This window comes from Urocitellus parryii, chromosome 8 (genome assembly GCF_045843805.1).
Source record: "Urocitellus parryii isolate mUroPar1 chromosome 8, mUroPar1.hap1, whole genome shotgun sequence".
Classification (NCBI taxonomy): domain Eukaryota; kingdom Metazoa; phylum Chordata; class Mammalia; order Rodentia; family Sciuridae; genus Urocitellus; species Urocitellus parryii.
The window spans coordinates 114,501,842-114,521,852 of record NC_135538.1 but is presented as its reverse complement, the minus strand read 5'-3'; the positions used below and the strand labels follow the sequence as shown (position 1 = coordinate 114,521,852).

Here is a 20,011-nt window from a genome sequence, read left to right as displayed (position 1 = left end):
AAGATGTTTTAGAGCTGAAAGGCCCAATGACTTCCCTTTTAGTCACACTTGCATTCTTCAGGGTATAATTTTAGTCATTGTCCTTTGTATAAATGGGTTCCCATTCCTACCCATGCTTTCCCTCATGTAGTTTTGAGGTCAACAGAATGTTGAACCCATTTATAATACTTTAGCTCTAGAGTATTATATCCATTTTGCTGATAATCATTGTTATCTATTTCTACAAATTCAATACAGTCTATTTTTACTAAGATCCTATCATAGCAAACATTGCCAAACACATTTAAACCACGACCAAAACTTCTTTCCAGGTATATCTCCTGTTCCATTGTTAACTGGGAAACTCTTGTTTAATGCAATAAACTTTCTTCTATCAGTATTACCTATCAGATCACTATCCAAAGAATTGAGGAACATCCTGATTCTCAAAGGAATCAGTGCTTGTCTATTCATGCATGTCTATTCATATCTATTCATGTTTTGTAATTTTACCTTGCTGTCCAAAGTATCTGTGAAGTCAGCTTGTGTGGTCAATTCTTGCAATACTATAGATCAAACCCAGGACTGTGTACACTAGCCAAATACTGAGTTATACCCTCAGCCCTTTTTATTTTCTTTTGTAACAGGGTCTCCATAAGTTGCTGAGGCTGGCCTTGATCTCATAATTCTCCTGCCTTAGCCTCCTAAGTAGATGAGATTTCAGGTGAGTGCCACTGCATCCAGCTCTGTGCACTCAATTTTAAATTGTCACTTCTTGGGTCCTGTGTTCTTAGGATCATTCACAAATATTTGATGTTCTATATTTATAGTAGAAAATTTTGAAATAGTCACAAAAGAAAGAAGAATGGTATAATGAGCCTTCCTATACCCATCACCTACCTTCAACATATAATTCATGACCAATCTTATTTCATCTGTACCATTATCCACTGCCTATTGCAAGATAAATTTGAAGAAAATTCTAGGCATTTTATCATTTCAATTGTAAATATTTCTGTGTACCTCCCTAAAAAAATCATACAACAAAAATTATACTGTCTTAATATTATCAAATAACCAATTAATTTTGAAGCTTTCCCAAATATCTTACAAACATATATTTTATAATTTGTTAAAATCGGAATCCAAATAAGGTCAATGCATTGCAACTGGTTGCTGTGTCTGTTAAATCTCTCTATGATTTTTCCCATCATCCTAGATACAGGACATCTATGAAAACTTAAGTGATCAACAAATATCCCACTTATGGTAACTTTGAAGTAATCACTGTTTTTAGAGATCCATTTTTGAGATAAGAGGTGAATGATTAGAAAGTGTTAAAAAAAAGTCTATGTAAATAGATATAAAGGCTATATAAGCTCTAGAGTATTATTTCCAAACTATTTTAATGCACCTGCATTTGTGTGTGTTGTGTGTGTGTTTTTGTGTGTTTGTGTGTGGTGCTGGGGATAAAACCCAGGGCTTTATGCATGCAGGGCAAGCACTCTACCAACTGAGCTATATCCCCAGCCCTACACTATGTCAATTTGTCAATTTCATTGAAATATGTACATAATTGATAACTTGGGACTTCATGGGTTAATTGCCTCTCTATATCTTTTTCTTTTCTTGCTTGAAATTTTTTGTTTATTGGTTAAAGAAACCTGCTATTCCATCCTACTGTGTTTCCTACCATCCCTGTGTTGCAATTAACATGTTCCTCTGTTCCCTGTATTTTCTATAAATTGGTAGTTAGCCCTTCAGGTTTGGCCAGACGATTTTTTTTTTTTTTAAGGAAAAATGCTTCATAAGTGGTGGTATGTATTTCTGTTAGGAGGTAAAAAACAAACAAAAAAAACAACTGTTTTTTTTTTCAATGTTGGCAGATGATATGCTGATATCCCTTAATGGTAATATTACATAATTCTAAGTTTATAATTCCTTCTCCCTTTATTAGCTGGACTACTTCTATAAAGTTAAATGTCTTATTATAAACTGTCTGGATGTTCCAAAGAGCAATTCTTACAGGAAAGGCACAATAAATGCCTGATTTTTCTCTTTTATTTTAGAATTTTTGAAAGAATGAGTTGGTTCCCTAGCAACTTCCAAAGGTGAAAAAAATAAGTTTATTTATTTAGAATTTTTACATAGTAATGATTTTAAACACATTTGATGTCTTTGGCCAATAAAAACCTCAAAGTAATCTATGGATTCAGTGCAATCATATTAAATTCCCATTGGCCCCTTTTGCAGAAGGAGATGCCAACCCTAAAATTCACATGAAATTGCAAGGACCCTGAAAGCCAAAGTGATTTAGAAAATGAAGGAATAAGCAAGAGGACTTGCATTTCTTAATTTCAAAACTTTCTACAAACAACCTATAACAATCAAGACTGTCCTAAGGGAAGACATATAGATGAGTGAAACAGAATTGAGAGTTTAGCAATAAACCCAAATGATGCTGGGATAACAGGGTACTCACATGCAAAAGAATGAAGTTAGACCCCTACTGCACAACATATACTTTTTTTAACGCTTTTTAAAATTTAAAAAAAAATTAAAATCCCTTTTTAACTCAAAAGGATCAAACACCTAAATTTAAAAGCTAAAATCATACGACTCTCAGAGGAAAAGTGAGGGACATATCTTCAAGACCTTAGATCAGCACAAGTGATGAAAATAAATAAATGGAACTTCATCAAAGCTGAAAACTTTTATGCTTAAAAGTACCAGTAAAAGGAAAAAACAACTTACAGAATGGAAGAAAATACTTGCAAATCAAATATCTAGTAAAGCTATGGTGTCCAGAATACGGGAAGAACCTTTACAAATCAACAACAAAGAGACAAGCAACCCAATTAAAAATAGTCAAAGGATTCAAATAGAAATTTCTGCAAAAAAGATGTACAAATGGCTAGTAATCACATGAAGAGATGTTAAACATCATTAGTCATTAGGGAGATGCAGGTCAAAATCAGACTGATTTGCCACTTCATATCTTCCAGTATAATAAGAAAAAAAAAAAAACAGAAAATAAGTATTGTGAGGATATGGAGAAATCTGAATTCTTGGGCATTGCTGATAGAAACAAAGTTGTGTAGCTACTATTGAAAACACTTTGGCAATTTCTCAACAAATTAAATACAGAATTACCATATGGCCCAGTAATTTTATTCCTAGATATATACCCAAAAGAATTGAAAGTAGATGCTCAAAAAAAAAAAAAAAGCATGCACATAAATGTTCATAGCAGCATTATTTACAGTAGCCAAAAGGTAGAAATGACTGAAATGTCCATCAACTGGACATTTTGGAGATGTGTAGATTAGGGTTGGTGATATAGCTCAGTTGGTTAGAGTGTTTGCCTCACAGGTACAAGGCCCTGGGTTCAATCCCTAGCACCACAAAAAAAAAAAAAAAAAAAAGAAAAATGTGTAGATTTGTGTGATGGAATACTATTCAGCCATGAATGGGAATGTACATGATGGATAAATCTTGCAAACATTATGCCATATGAAAGAAGCCAGACATAAAAGACCAATTGTATGATTCCGTTTATATGAAATGTCTAGAATAGGGAAATCCACACAGATGGAAAGTAGATAAGTGATGATCAGGGACTTTGGGGAGAAACAACTGGAAGTGATTGCTAACAGGTATTTCTTTGGAGGGGTTGATAAGATGTTTTAAAATTAGATAGTGGTAGTGCTTCAAGAATTTATGAAAATTAACTATACACTTTAAAATTTTTTTAATATTTATTTTTTAGTCGTAGTTGGACACAATACCTTTATTTATTTATTTATTTTTATGTGGTGCTGAGGATGGAACCCAGGGCCTCGCACGTGCTAGGCAAGTGCCCTGCCACTGAGCCACAACCCCAGCCCCTAACTATGTACTTTTAAAGAGTTAATTTTATAGTGTGTGAGTAAGATAATAAGAGAATATTATAAAATACTTTATCCAGTATATTTGGCAACTTAGACTAATGGACAACTTCTTTGAATGACCAAAACTAACAAAGTAGTCTCAAGAAGAAGTAGATATCCTGAATCAGATAATTACATAATTTAATAATAGTTTTTAATAAGTAGTATATTAAAATTTGAATTATAGTTTGTTTAGGGATTGAACCCAGGGTGCTTAACCATTGAGCCACATTCCCTACCTTTTTTTTTTTTTTAAGAGAGAGAGAGAATTTATTAACATTTATTTTTTAGTTCTCGGCGTATACAACATCTTTGTTTGTATGTGGTGCTGAGGATCGAACCCAGGCAGCAGGCATGCCAGGCGAGTGCGCTACCGCTTCAGCCACATCCCCAGCCCCATCCCCTACCTTTTTAAAATACTTTATTAGAGACAGGGTCTTGCTGAGTTTCTAAGTGCCTCACTAATTTGCTTTTTAAGAAGCATCCCATGGGTGAAAGCCCCAGGCCCAAATATCTTCGCTGATAGATTCTACCAAATATTTAAGAAAGAAATAATGCCCATTTTCTATAAGTACTGCCAGAAACTGAAAACGAGGGAACATTTTCCAAATCATTCTATAATGTCAACATACTCCTATACTAAAACCAGATGCATACTACAAAAAAAACTTCAGACCAATATTTCTCATGAATATAAATGCAAAAGTTCTTATTATTTCAGCAGATTAACATATTTGATAATATACGGGAACCAAATGGGGCTTATCCCCATGCAACCTTGGTCTAACATTCTAAAGTGATTTAACTGATTAAAGAAGAAAGAGAAATCTGATGATTTTGGAGGAAGCATTTAATAGATCCAAACTGGCATAATTCTTTAAACCTAATTCGGGAGCACAAATATGCTTCATTTTCCATTCCTCTAGATTATTAAGTCAGAAAATAAATCTCCTATTTTAGATAAGGTTTGCTATTTGAAATGTTTATTCTTTTGATTGTCTTTTATTACTTAATCAATGACTCAGTAGTTGATTTACTTCCAAAAAAATGTGTAAAGATCCAAATTGAGTAAAATGAACAATGTGTTAATCCATATGGTAAAATTTCTTAAAATTTTTTGTGGTATATTTTTGTACCACAAAGTAAATAATAGCATATATAATAAATTTCTTATTAGTTCATGCAGTTTAAATTGCATTTTCCTTTCAGTAGACAGAATCCATTTTTAGCATTTGAGTTAAAATGTCTGTTTTGGTACAGGGGATTGAATCCAGGGGCACTTAACCACTAAGCCATATCCCCAGCCCTTTTTATTTTTTATTTTGAGACAGAGTCTCCCTGCCTTGCTAAGCTCAGAGGCTGGCTTTGAACCTGTGATCCTCTTGCCTCAGCCTCCAGAGCCACTGAGATTACAGGTGTGGGCCTCTAACCCTCACCCATTTTTAGCATCTTGAACAACTACTTCTTCTTATCTTCCCATCTCTCACATTATTGTGTGCACAAATCTAAATTCCTATTTTTTTTTTAAATTCCTATTTTTTTAACATTTTTTTTAGATGTTGATGGATCTTTATTTTATTCATTTATTTATATTTGGTGCTGAGAATCGAACCCAGTGCCTCACACATGCTAGGCAAGTGCTCTACCACTAAGCCACAAACCCAGCCCCCTAAATTTCTATTTTTGAATATCTTTTTCTTTCTAACTTTTTTTTTTTTGGTGTGGGGGGGATACTGGGGATTGAACTTAGGGGCACTTGACCATTGAGCCACATCCCCAGCCCTATTTTCTTTTTATATATTTTAGTTGTTGATGGACCTTTATTTTATTCATTTATTTATATGCTGTGCTAAGAATTGCAGTGCCTCACACATGCTAGGCAAACACTTTACACTGAGCCACAACGCCAGCCTCCCCAGCCCTATTTTGTATTTTTAGAGATAGGGTCTCACTGAGTTGCTCAGTACCTCGCTGTTGCTGAGGCTGGCTTTGAACTGGCAATTCTCCTACCTCAGCCTCCTGAGTCACTGGGATCACAGGCATGTTCCACCATGCTCGGTTGAATATTTTTTTCTTTGCCATCCAACTCTGTCTACTTTACTTCCCTACTTTATAACTTCCAAGCACCTTGGTATTTCCAGGCAATAAGCTAGATAGGAACATACCTGAATGCTTAGAGGCAGATATTAAAGTTTTTGCACCTTTTTTTTCCTTCTTTTTTTATTTTTTTGTAGGTGAACAGCATGCCTTTATTTTGTTTATTTTTATGTGGTACTAAGGATCAAACCCAGTGCCTCACACATGCTAGGCAAGTGCTCTGCCACTGAGCTACAGCCCCAACCCTTTTCGTCTCCTTTTTAAGAAGTTAGGTAAGAATGTTGTTGTTCCAAAGAGGTACACAATAAGTGTAGTTTATTATTCAAATCTAATTAGTAAAGACTGAATGTTTAGTGTGTTAACAATACAAACTATTTTTTTCTTCCTACTATTCTCTGTGACACTCAAGCCTTTTTAGCAAATTAGGTTAAGAGGGAACATGGACATGGCAGGAGCTAACTTAAATTGCTCAATTGTACTAGTCCCTAGCAACCATGAATAAAATAAAGGCTTTAAAAACAAAGAGCAAAGTAATGCTTAAAACTAGATTTTTTTGAAATGCTGACTTGTCTGTCTATACCTTTACAAATTATGATAAAAGATAAGGAAAAATTGGCTGTGTGGCTTTTAAGTCATTAATAATAGAAGCACATTGAGTAAGAATAATAGTATGGTTATGCTCATAGACTTGGAATTAAATAGAAATGAATTCAATGGTGGCTCTTCCACTATCTTGCTGTCTTATCTTGGAAAAGTCATTTAAACTTGGTAAGACTTAGCTTCTTCCAACATAAAGAGAAGGTAATATGTACCTCACAGTGTTACTGTGAGGAGAAAATGAAATAAAATAAATAACTGCCAATCCTCTTGTTGTTCTTGTTATTTTTTCAGAGGATAGAGACTACATCTTGTTTATCTTTGTATTCCCTGGTACCTATGTGGTGTCTATTTGAAATTCTATTGAATTTCAAATGGATTTAGCCATCATCAGATTTCATTGAGAACTAGTGGAATATGAGACTAGTTCAATTGGGTTTCATCAAATTTGGCTACATTTTGTTACCCTGGAGTTGTAGCTGATATCCCTGACTCCACAGCAATCCCCACTGTCCATCTCAAGGAAACTAACAGTGTTCTTTAAAAGCCTACCTGTGTCAAAAAGCTATAGTCAGGCATGGTGGTGCACACCTGTAAACCCACCAGCTCAAAAGGCTGAATCAGGAGGATCTCGAGTTCAAAGCCACACTTAGCAAGGCCTTAAGCAACTTAATGAGACTCTGTAAATAAAAAGGACTGGGGATGTGGCTCAGTTGTTGTGCATCCCTGAATTCAATCCCTGGTACCCAAAACCAACAACAACAACAACAAAACAAAAACAAACAAAAAACCCTTCTGGTCTACTCCTTTCTTAGCTAATGCAATTCACCTGATCAAGGCTTATAAATTATTATAATTTTCTAACAGAAGCAAGAGTCACTGGTAGGAATTATAATGAAAATTAATTGTGAGTCCTTCAGAATTCTATATGTCACACATTTGAAGGTAACTTTGTATCCAGATTAAGAAAACAATGTTTCTGCTGGTCACAGTAGTGCACACTTGAAATCCCAATAACTCCAGAGGCTGAGGCAGGAGGATTCCAAGTTTGAGGCTGGCTTCAGCAACTTAATGAGACCCTCAGCAACTTAGCAATACTCTGTCTCAAAACTTGTGGGCTGGGGGTGGGGCTCAGTGATGGAGCACTTATCTGGATTCGATCCTCAGCACCACATAAAAATAAATAAATAAAATAAAGGTGAAAAAGGGGGAGAGATTCGGGCTGGGGTTGTGGCTCAGTGGTAGAGCGCTTGCCTAGCATGTGTGAGGCCAGGCCCTGGGTTTAATTCCCAGCACCACATATAAATAGATAAAATAAAGATCCATTGACAAATAAAAAAATATTTAAAAAAAGAAAGGGAGAGATTTTTTTAAAAAAATTAAAAAGGACTAGGGATGTAGTAGCTCAGTGGCAAAGCATCCATGGGTTCAATCGCCAGTACCAAAAAAAGAAAAGAAAAGCATAGTGCTCAACAACACAAGTTAAGTCTTAAGTGAGTGAAGGCAGAAAGCACATTTCTCTCCTGAACATGGAGTCCCAGAAGAGAGGCTGGAAAAGCAGAGGTACTGCTTGTCCACCTTTGAGAGTTAATCTGACAGGTATGGAGGTTGAGAAGACTTGCAATACCTATGGAAACAAATGTGAGTCTCTGGGCATTCAACAGGTTGGATGGATGAGGGGATCAGCTCAACCATGAGAGATAGAGACCCACCTGAGAAGGAACAAAGAGTCGTCCTAACCCTCCTCAGCTCATGAACCTCAGTGTTCTAAAATGAGTCTGATCATGGTCATATACTATTTGTAGAAAATATCATTAAGACTGTGTGGCCAGAGGCTAAGAGAGGGTATCAGAAAAGGGAAAGTAGTCCTGAAGAGTAGAATTACTAACCTATATGGAATGATCTCAATGAAGTTACGGCTGGTTTCTGTGACCAGGTTTATCTTGTGAGCAAGTACAGTGAAGCCAAGAATCTGCAGGGAGTTAAAAAAAAAAAAGCATAAGATTATCTAAAGATCATGCATTGTTTCCAGTATCAGAGATGCTCATAGCCTCTAGCAGGGCAGGAAAAGAAGCAAGTGAAGTCTCTGCACAAGAACTAGATGGAGGCCTCAGTGGGAGAGGGAAGGCAGAGGTCCTTCCTGATTCTTTTGATTCTCTAAAAATCCTTTTAACATTGTAGCCAAATCAAGGTCAGCCTTGATCTCTGATACAATGATGGGAACAAATGGATGCCATGGACTTAAATTTATCTCTCCCACCACCTTTAAATGACTACAGCAAAATGAACATGTTGCCAGATAGTGGCTGTATCAAGGTCTCACTTTTTAAAAGATTTTAGATCCAGGTATATTGTACTAAGGTAAGTCTTTTAATGAATTGTTGAGGTATATTAGTGAGAATTGAATGTCAAACCCTTAATAATAGAAAGCAGCATTTGATATCATCAAGAAGAATGTCTTTAGCAAAGTAATTCTCTGTTTTCTCCCCCAGCCCCAAACTTGTTGTAAAAACTGCAGTTCTCTCTTTAGTCCCCAACTTTCAACTAGAGGGAAAATAGACAATCTAGTAAGCCATATACCTCATCATAAAGCTTTCACATCAAAGCAAAATAAACCAGAGACGAGAAACCTTAATGCCCAGGTTTTGTTTGTTTGTTTGTGAGATGGAACCCAGGGCGTCAGGCATGCTAAGTACCAAGATTTAAGATAATAATTACATTGTTGCTTTATTCTATTCTCTCTCTCAACACATAATTCTTTTTCCCAGCATCTGCTCCAAGAGTTCAACCAGACACAGAGCAGGGCAGCAGTTGGCTTATCTGTGATGCTATGATCTAATGAAATGTCCGGGGACAACAACTGGGAAATGTAGGGGACATGTGGATATTTGGTGAACTTTGTGTCTCTACCACAGAACATTACTTAAGGGGAAAATAATTCTCAGGGACGGCAATCCCAATGTGAGAAATGCTGACTTTAAAATCCGGAGCTTTATTTCTGAAAATGTCTTCTTCACAGTAGAAATGTTAATTTCTAACTTCAAAAGATAAATCTTCTTTGCAAATTTAAAGAAAGAAACAAGCCACCTTTTCATTGAACAGCAGTGATCTCCAGCTCTGCTATTTACTAGTCACATGAATCAGGCAAAATCAAGATCCCATCTACCCCATTTTCTTTACTGTTGTATTGTATAAATGAAAGAAGGCTGAATAACACTGTAGTTGCAACTATATCAAAATAGAAACAAAATTTCTGCATAGAAAATGGGAAAATTGGGCTGGGGATGTGGCTCAAGCAGTAGCGCACTCGCCTGGCATATGTGCGGCCCTGGGTTCAATCCTCAGCACCACATACAAACAAAGATGTTGTGTCTGCCGAAAACTAAAAAATAAATATTAAAAAAAAATTCTCTCTCTCTTTCACTCTCTCTCTCTTTAAAAAAAAAGAAAAAAGAAAAGAAAATGGGAAAATTTTCAGTATTCACCTATAAGTATTGGCCTATTGTGTGTTGGAAATAATAAGGGAATTAATAACTGAAAATATAAAAGTATTAATAGTAATTGACTTTGAGCAGTTATAACCATAGGAATTTCTTCCCCCTGTTTTTTAAAACCTTCATATATTTTTCAAAAATTCTAGAATGAACCTGTATTACTTTAATAAGGGAAAAAACCCTATTTAAAAATATTATAAGAAAAAAGTCAATAAATTTAGTACTTTAAACAAATTTATTATCATTATATTAGTGTGTGCGTGTGTTGCACTGGGAGTTTGACCCAGGGGCACTCTACCACTGAGCAACATCCCTAACCTGTAGGGTTTTTGTTTATTTATTTATTTATTTTATATTTTAAATTTTTTGAACACAGAGTGTCACTAAGTTGCCAAGGGTGGCCTTGAATTGAGAGTGAGGCCATCCTCCTGCCTCACTCTCCCTAGTTGTTGGGATTAAAGCTGTGCACCATCACACCCAACTAAAAGTACTTTGAAAATAAGTTTTTTGAGGGGAGATCTATTGTTCAGAATGGTGGCTATAGTTAATAATAATGTGCACTTGAAAATTGCTAAGACAAATGTTCTCACAAACAACAAAATGATAACTGCATAAGGTAATAGGAGTTTTAATCAGCTTACTTTGACTATTTCAAAACATGCTGTACACAGAAAGAATGTACAATTTTTATTTGTCAACTATACCTGAGTTTTACAAAATTTTTTTTAAAGAAAATAAACATTTTACCAATGTTGGCATATATTTTAAACTAAGGGTATATTTTGGCTTTGACACAATTCAACATTTTTTTTTCACATGTGAACATTAAATATATGATAAAGTATGTATTTTAAACCACAGGTGTGAAGATGGACTTTTTGATAAATAATGCAGGAACAACCTGTTAGTCAATTAGGAAGAGCTAAAACTCCATTCCTTACGCAGGAACACACTACAAATGGTCAGTGATCTAAATGCAAATATTTAAAATCTATCAGGATTAAAAAGAAATGTGTGAATTCCCTTGTAACCTAGGGATAAGAAGAATTTCCTGACTTAAAATCCAGATACACAAAAAAGAAAATTTGACACATTTAAGTATCTTGAAATATTTATGTTACAAAAAACACAACAAGGGGCTGGGGATGTGGCTCAAGTGGTAGCGCGCTCGCCTGGCATGCGTGCGGCCCGGGTTCGATCCTCAGCACCACATACAAACAAAGATGTTGTGTCCGCCGAGAACTAAAAAATAAATATTAAAATTCTCTCTCTCTCTTAAAAAGAAAAATAAAAAAAAAAAAAAACACAACAGGATGGGCTGAGTTTGTGGCTCAGTGGTAGAGCACTTGCCTGGCATGTGTGAGGTACTGGGTTTGATTTTCAGAACCACATATAAGTAAATGAATAAAATAAAGGTTCATGAACAACTTAAAAAATATTTTAAAAAAACACAACAGGGAAATAAAAGAGATCTCACTATATTTATTTTTATGTGGTACCGAGGATCGAACTCAGTGCCTCACACGTGCTAGGCAAGTACTCTACCTCTGAGCTACAACCCCATCCCCTCACTGTTTTTTTTTTTTTTTAATTCTTTATTTTACATTCCTCTATGAACCTTTGCCTTCCTGAGCTACTTGCTTTCTATTTATTTATTTACTTTAAAAGTAGGTATTTAAAATGATCTGAATTGTGAAATTGGGACATCAAAAACACCTACCAGAATTAATTCCACTGGAAAGTTGATGGGATATTGATTGAAAGAAACTTTGATACATTTGTTGATTCTCAGAGTAACAGCAGTAGTTAGAAATAGTAGAATGCTGGTGGAATTAGCTTTGGGGAGACCTATACAGTAGTTCACTATGTTCTGAAAGAAAACAAAATTACAGAGGCTTAGAAAGAGATAGTAATTGCCTACATCTAGAAAAGGACATTTTTTTTTCTAGATTAGTTACAAAACAAGCAGTTCTAGGACAGAGAGGGCAAGTGAGAGGGCTGGAAGCTGCTATGTATTTTTTAAAAATTAAATAAGAGATATTAAAGGAGCTAGGGGTGTAGCTCAGTTGGTAGAGCCTAGTATGTGCAAGGCCCTAGTACCTTGAAAAATTTTTTAAGAAAGATCAAAAGAGACAGGATAGTTCAATAAAGTGACTTTATGTTTCAGTGTAACAACAACAACAACTAAAACCTAGGAGTTCTACTTATTAGCCTATTCATTATTAATTTTCCCAAGCCATATGCGTTCTTTAACTGAGCTTCTATTCTATTTCTTTCCTACATTCAGGGACTACTTTGTATTTTATATCCTGCAGTTGTTTTAGGATATGTGTCTGTAATGAGGCATGTATTGGGAGAATTATGATAGATACGGTAGTAACTTAAAGTCCAAATTATAATGAAAATTGTGCTAGGCTGAAATGGTTATTGCAACTGAGAACATGGTCCCACTGACTATCTGCAGTTAACCAAGACTCTAATAAGTCTACGACTTGCTTGACTGAACTGCCTCTCAGCCACATCTCCTTTTGGGAAAGGGCAGAAGTCTCTTTACTTGGTCCACTTGTTTTTGCAGGCCAGGAGCTGGGTGAGGGGTGAAGTTACTCACATAGAAGAAGGAGATGGGACCAGCGTGGAAGCTAATTACAATTCCTAAGATACAAGTCAGCTGCGACAGCATGATGTGCAGAGCGACAGCAGCTAGGTAAGCACTGATCAGAGCCTCCGGAAGGTAAGCGGACAGAAAGCCCATACCAAGCACGCCCATTGATATCTGCAAGGGGTTCAGATGGAAAAAGAAAGCCAGAAAGGGGCATCAAACCAGAAATGGCACCAAAGACACTCATCAGGGGCCCCACGACTCCTTATCAGAAAGAAGAGTTTCCAACGAAGAAGTTATTTATGGGAGGCCCCTTTGAGAACTTTTCTGCCTCGCTTTCCCCAGTGAATGGAGACTCACGAAATAAGCTGGGCCCTGGCCTGTGGGCTCAGAAGTACCCAACGAGCATGAAACCACACTCCTTTCTTCCAGAGCACTGTCAGCTCTCAGGTTCTTGCTCTAGAATCTACTGCCCTCTAGGTTGACAAGAAGGAAATGCTGAGAGGTGACCGCAACTAGCCTTTACCCTTTCAAACCTTTCGTATGTTAGCATCCCTGTGAGGAACGCAGCTTTTCACAGAGGAAAGGGCAATAAACTGGCATCCAGTTCAAACTCCTTGGCCTTTGACTCTTACCTTTACTAAGAATGACTAAACTGAATCTATTTATGACTTCAGGAATCATGTAATCCTGAACACATAATTAAGATATAATGCAGGTTAAGTATCCCAAATCCAAAAACCTGAAATCAAAAATTGCTCCAAAATTCAAGTTTTTCAGTGCCAACTCAATTCCACACCTGACCTCACGTGATGGGCTGCAAAGTGTGAGTGCACTAAAAATATTGTAGAAAAGTTACCTTCAGGGTAAGTGAACAAGGTGTATATGAAACATAAATGACTCTCATGTTAGATCCCATTCTTGAGATATCCCCCTCATGTATAGGCAAATAATCAAAAAATCTGAAAAAATATGGAATTCAAAACACTCTGGTCCTGAGCATTTCAGATAAGGAATACTTAACCTGTATTGATTTTTTTTTAATTTTTAAAAAATATTTACTTTTTGGGCTGGGGATGTGGCTCAAGCGGTAACGCACTCGCCTGGCATGCGCGGGGCACTGGGTTCTATCCTCAGCACCAAATAAAATAAGGATGTTGTGTCCACCGAAAACTGAAAAATAAATATTAAAAAATTCTCTCTCCCTCTCTCCTCTCTTAAAAAAAATACTTTTTTAGTTTTAGGTGGACACAATATCTTTATTTTTATTTTTTAAAATATTTTATTTTTTAGTTGCAGTTGGATATAATACCTTTATTTATTCTTATGTGGTGCTGAGGATTGAACCCAGGGCCTCGCCCGTGCTAGAGAGTGCGCTCTACCGCTGAGCCACAACCCCAGCCCTTTATTTTTATTTTTATGTGGTGCTGATGTTCGAACCCAGTGCCTCTTGCATGCTAGGCGAGCACTCTACCACTGAGCCACAAACCCAGCCCTTAACCTGTATTTTAAATGTGTATTTTACATATGTGTGTATATATATATATATATATATATAAATATAACATATTTTTATCATATATATATATGATAAAAATATGTTATATAACATAAAACATATACACAAATGATCTTCAAGGATGACATCAAATTCTTAAACTTCAGGAAATGAAATTAGAGATTTCGAACACCAATTTATATACATTTTTACTCTTTGAGGTTTTTTTCAATGTGTATGTCCATTTTTTATACTTAAAAAAAACCCTAGGATTATAAAATGGGTGCATACCCCCATAATAGGGTATGTTAAGAACACTGGCACAACTTCACAAAAACAATTCAGGAAAAGGTGAAGATAGAACAAAATTGAAGTTTAAAAGCTAACTATTGTTATCACTTCATCCTCCACTGCACTAAAATGCTCAGAAAACAAACTTAGAACAATAAATCCTTTGGTTTTAAAAGATTTTTGTTTCAAAACTCTCAATCAGCCTGCCCTGTGTCTCCTTTGATCTGTCAGTACTGCCCAATACACTCCAACTCCAGGTAGAGCAAGCTGCTTCTTATTATCAGTGTGGTTGGCTGATTGCCACCTCTGTGTTTATGTACCAACCCTTCTGTTTTGCCATCTTGGCCAATATAGGTTCACTATCTCTTTCAAGAGCTCAGTCCAATTCTTCTTCCTTAGGGGGTTTGGTGAAAACAGCATGGTTCTTGGGTCTGGAGAACCCGGCTTCAATATTGGGTCCTGCCAACTCACCGAGTGTGGACACCTTGACTCCCTGAAGTTTGGTTTTTGTCATCTTTAAACATGAATAAGGGCTGGGGTTGTGGCTCAGCGGTAGAGTGCTTGCCTAGAACATGCAAGGCCCTAGGTTTGATCCTCAGCACCACATAAAAATAAATAAATAAAGGTATTGTGTCCACATTCAACTAAAAAATAAATATTAAAAAAACATGAATAATATTACATACATCCCCATGATGTACAATCACAAGAATGGAAAGTTATTCTTCATGTATGTATAATATGTCAAAATACATTCTACTGTCATGTATAACTAAAAAGAACAAATATAAAAAGGTAGAGCTAGAAAAAATACCAAATACAGAGAGATATGGATTCAATTATGTAACATGTACAACACCTTGCTCAAATATGAAAATAGCGACAGACACAAATTCTCATCACTCATTTTCATACCACCCTTTCCTTCTACCTTGTACATGGCAAATGTCCACTATCAACCTAGAATTCCCTCTGGCCCACTGTGATATGGCATCAGGTTCTGTGTTGGCATAAAATTCTAGGCAGCCATTATCAACCAGTCAGAATCAGCCTGTGAGACAAAACTTATATGAAAGATTTTTATAGGAAGAATTTATAAAAAGATTTTTTTTTAAAGTGTATGTGGAGGGGCTCAATAGATAGTTCTTTCCTTCCCAGAAAACTCCATTCCAACTAAAGGTTATTCTTTGACTTCACTGGCACAGTCTCCACTTTTATAAGTATTATTTTATGTTTTAACACTACCTAGAGCACCAATTCTGGAGGCTGAGAGCCCTGAGACTGAATCTGAGTTTGGTATCTTGAGTCTGTGTGTCCTTGGGCAATCTACTTAACTTCTCCCTGCCTTTGGGTCCATAAAATAAGGACCACTATTAATACATACCTTCATAAAGAGAGTTACCGTGAGGATCAAATGAGGTAGTACATGTACAATGAGCAGCAATAAATGTTAGCTATTATCAAGTTCAGACTTCTATTTATAAGTTAAATATTAGATGGACTTCCAGACTTAAGAAACAATACAGACAGATCCATATACTCTTTTTCCAATTTTTCCCAATGATAACATCTTGTAAAACAGTATCACAACTAGGAGATTAACATTGACATGGCCAAGATACAGGGTAATTCTGTCACTACAAGGACCCCTCCTGAAGCCATGTTATGATTGTCCCTGTATCCCTCTCACCCCATTCTAATCCCTAAGCAACCACTAATCTGTTCATTTCTATAATTTTGTCACTTTCAAGAATGCTACATATGTGGAGTTACATATTATGTAAACACTCCTATTTTTAATTTCATTGATTTTTACTTTTTTTAAACTTTTTTTCCTTTTGTCTGTGTTAGGTTTAGTTTACTCTTATTTCTCTAAGTTCTTGAAGTTGGAGCTTAGATTAGTGAGACTTCCTTTCTTCTCTTGTATTTCAGTGTTATAAATTTCACCCATAGAACTGCTTTAGCTGTGTCCTATAAATTTTGATAAATGCCTTTTAAAAAATTCCTTGATTTTTTTCTGTGATCCATGGGTTATTTATAAATATGTTGTTCAATTTCCAAGTGATTGAAGACTTTCATGTTCACTTTTTGTTAATGTGTTTAGTTTGATTACACTGTGCTCAGAGAATACGCTCTGTCCGATTTAAATTCTTTTAAGTGTTAAGGTTTGTTTTATCACTGAGTATTAGACTATCTTGGTACATGTTTGGTGGGTCATTAAAAAGAATGTGTATTCAGCTATTATTGAGTGGATTGTTTTGTAAATATCTTTTAAATTCTGTTAGTTTGATGGCATCGTTGAATTTTTTAATATACTTGCTAATTTTGTCTAGTTTTATTGTTGAAAGAAAAGTGTTGATATTATAAATTTGTAATTTGTTGATATTATGAACTGTAATTATGAATTTGTCAATTTCTCCTTTCAGTTCTATCAAATTTTGCTTCTCATAATGTGTAGTTCTCTTTTTTGGTGCATCTAGATTTAGGATTGCTATGTCTTCCTGGTAGATTGATCCCTTTTTTCCACTTAACTGAGGTATAATTGAAGAAATTGTTTCTATTTTTCACTTACAACATCATGATTTGATATACCTAACCATTGAGCCCCCAGCCCCAGCCCTTTTTTATCTTTTATTTAGAGACAGGGTCTAGCTGAGTTGCTTAGGGCCTTGCTAAATTGCTGAGGTTGGCTTTGAACTCACTATTCTCCTGCCTCAGCCTCCTAAGCTGCTGGAATTATGGACATGTACCACTGCACCTGGCAGGAGTCCTATTCTTGATAAAGAATATAGAATAATTTAAATTTTTTTTTAGTTGTAGATGGACACAATACCTTTATTTACTTATTTTTATGCGGTGTTGAAGATTTAACCCAGTGCCTCACATGTGTGAGGCAAACACTCTACCTCTGGGCTACAAACCCAGCCCCTAGAATAATTTTTTTAAAAAATCAGGAGTGTCACTCTGGACCCTAAAACCCTTCTCTGTCTCAGAGGAGAAAGGATTTATGAGAGAGTTCAGTCAGTATCTTTTCCTAAATTAGTGGTGGATTATTTCAGAAGAAGTTTCGTCACTGAGGAGACAGCCTATCTACACATTCCACAACTAAATGACTGACATTCCAGATCTATCACCATGGGCCACAGGAGCAGTTCAGAGACTCTGATCCTACCTGAAAAATCCCAGTCAGAAAAGTTGTAGTTTGCACCACATTTATGGATCTGTTATAGTTGAGAAAGTAGGTGGGGGAAGAAAAGTCATCCTTGATAAAAGTTCCCATGACCAGGTGACCATAATTGAATGGTCTCTCCTTCAGGACGTTGATCATCAGAGCACTCACAAGGAAGAAGGGACCTATGGGAGAAGATATTAGACAGAAGGTGAGGTTTTACATCCAGGTAAACTGACAGGTACCGACAAAAGCAAGGCTTGGCCTGATCATTTTGTATTGTCTTCAATTTGAAGAGACTTTCTTATTTGCAAGTGGCCATAGAAGGATCTGGGAAGTAAGAAAGAGCAGGGAAGAGAATAGTGACTCCACATACTGTCACCAACTCATAGGATTTAGATGCTGGTGGTCCAGGTATTTACATCATGGGTATATGGGGTGGGAGTCAAAGAGAAATTGACTGGAAATGGATATCAGGCTCAGTCACTGCACCTGCACTTAGAGATAGATAAAAGTAAAATGGTGTGAAAGGGTCATAAAAAAGCTACAAGAATAATAGGAAGAATACCCCACAATTTTTTTTTTGAGGTGGGGTTTTGCTAGGTTGTCCCAGCTGGCTTCAAACTCTTGGGCTCAACTGATACTTCCAAGCAGCTGGGACTACAGGTGCATGCCACTGCACCTGGCTCAGTACCCAATACTTCTAGAGGTCTTACCATGTGCAAGACAACATCATGCTAAACCTGTTTCAAACAGTGTTTCACTTACTCCTCATATTGACATATATGCACATGGGAGCAAAGGCAAATCTTCCTTTAAAGTACCTAAACTATAAGAGGTCTTCCTGTCAGAATTTGGAAATGTTTGTGAGGTGCCCCAGGAACTTGGGAATAGTATTTGGGTGTAAAAAGCCACACTTAATGGAGTTAATTAAGTGAAGTACAAAATATCTGATTAATGTCCTGAACAAGACTGGATTAACTGACTATTGCAGAAAGTCTAATTAATGACAATGAGACAAATAGCTTTCTCCTCCTCCTCCTCCTCCTCCTCCTCTTCCTTCTTCTTCTTCTTTTAATTAAAGCTGTACCAAGATTTTGTTACCAAGCAACATTTGATAAGAGGTCCACTGGTTTTGGTAAATAATAAACATTTTTATAACAACAACAAAAAAAACAAAAAGCCATAGTAACATTCCACATTGAAAAGAATGGGATAGTAACCAACAGAATGTACAAACATATCTGGAGAATGGGTGTGAGGATAAGAATGTTCAAAGTTTGCCACTAGAAGTTGTGCAAAGGGGAAGCCCAGGAAAAGGTACCTCACAGAGTGAATGTTCTTGATGCCCTTCCAAGCCTCTTGGGGCATTTTGTGATTAATTCAGTGTTACCTAGGTTAAGTAAATGTAATGATTGGGTGACTTTTAACTATTCTGGTCCCTCTGACAGTCATTTCTAATTATAAATCAGTAGATGGACTTTTGACTCAGGCAAGGAAAACGTACTGTGGGCTTGAGTGTTTTTCTCATTGTAAATTAATAAGCTGACTGGCTGTATTATAAACCAGCCCAATGGAACTGGGCTATTATAGGTCCAGCTAAAGACTGGAATATTAGCCGAATCATTTTTAGGTGTTTGGGTAGTAGGCAGACAAATTCCAAGATGTGGCAATTTCACCAAGGAAGTACTTCTGCCATTAAATTCTTTTGGGAAACATCTTGGTGGCCTGTTTTTCTAAGTGACACTAGTAATGACACACTAAAAGAAGTATTTATATTTTTAACGTAAATACTAACTGCATGAACCAACTATTTATCTTCTGTCTCTTTTCTATCTTAAAGATAACTTTAAATCAGATTTCTTAGCAATAAGTAAATGATTGAGGAAGAAATTTCATCTACCTCCTTTGGTTCCAGTATTGAACTCACCAATGGACATTTGATGACATGATCCAAAAATTACATAAATTACAGAAGAACAGAAAGCTGTGTAAGCAACATTAAGAGGAGGAATCAGTTGTCTTGTCATCAAAGAAAGTGTCAGACCTGAAAAGATAATGTAAATAATAAAAGGTTGTTTGGCTTTTAAAAGTCACCTTAAATAGAAACTGTAAAAAAATAATTAAAAATAGTCCATGTGAAGTCAGGCATCGTGGCTTATGACTGAATCCCAACTACTCTGATCCCAACTACTCAGGACTACTGAGGCTAGAGGATACCAACTTGGAGGCCAGCTTGGGCAACACAGAAAGACCCCAATCTCAAACAACAACAGCAACAAGAAGATCCATGTGTACAGCCAAGTGAATGTGGTAATAGCATCCCTTGACAACAACTTCTAATGAATACCTTTTATT

General features: G+C 36.2%; 1 protein-coding gene across 1 annotated transcript in view; it reads right to left on the bottom strand.

Annotated features, from left to right (window-relative positions):
- The window catches only part of Slc26a8 (solute carrier family 26 member 8), a 63,204-nt gene that overhangs the window by 31,027 nt on the left and 12,166 nt on the right, over positions 1-20,011 (bottom strand). The window contains exons 3-7 of the mRNA XM_026383518.2: positions 19,584-19,700; positions 17,657-17,838; positions 12,705-12,869; positions 11,817-11,966; positions 8,492-8,574 (exon numbers count right to left, since the gene is read on the bottom strand). Of these exons, the coding sequence (XP_026239303.2) occupies positions 8,492-8,574; positions 11,817-11,966; positions 12,705-12,869; positions 17,657-17,838; positions 19,584-19,700 (697 nt within the window). The remainder of the gene's footprint in view (positions 1-8,491; positions 8,575-11,816; positions 11,967-12,704; positions 12,870-17,656; positions 17,839-19,583; positions 19,701-20,011) is intronic.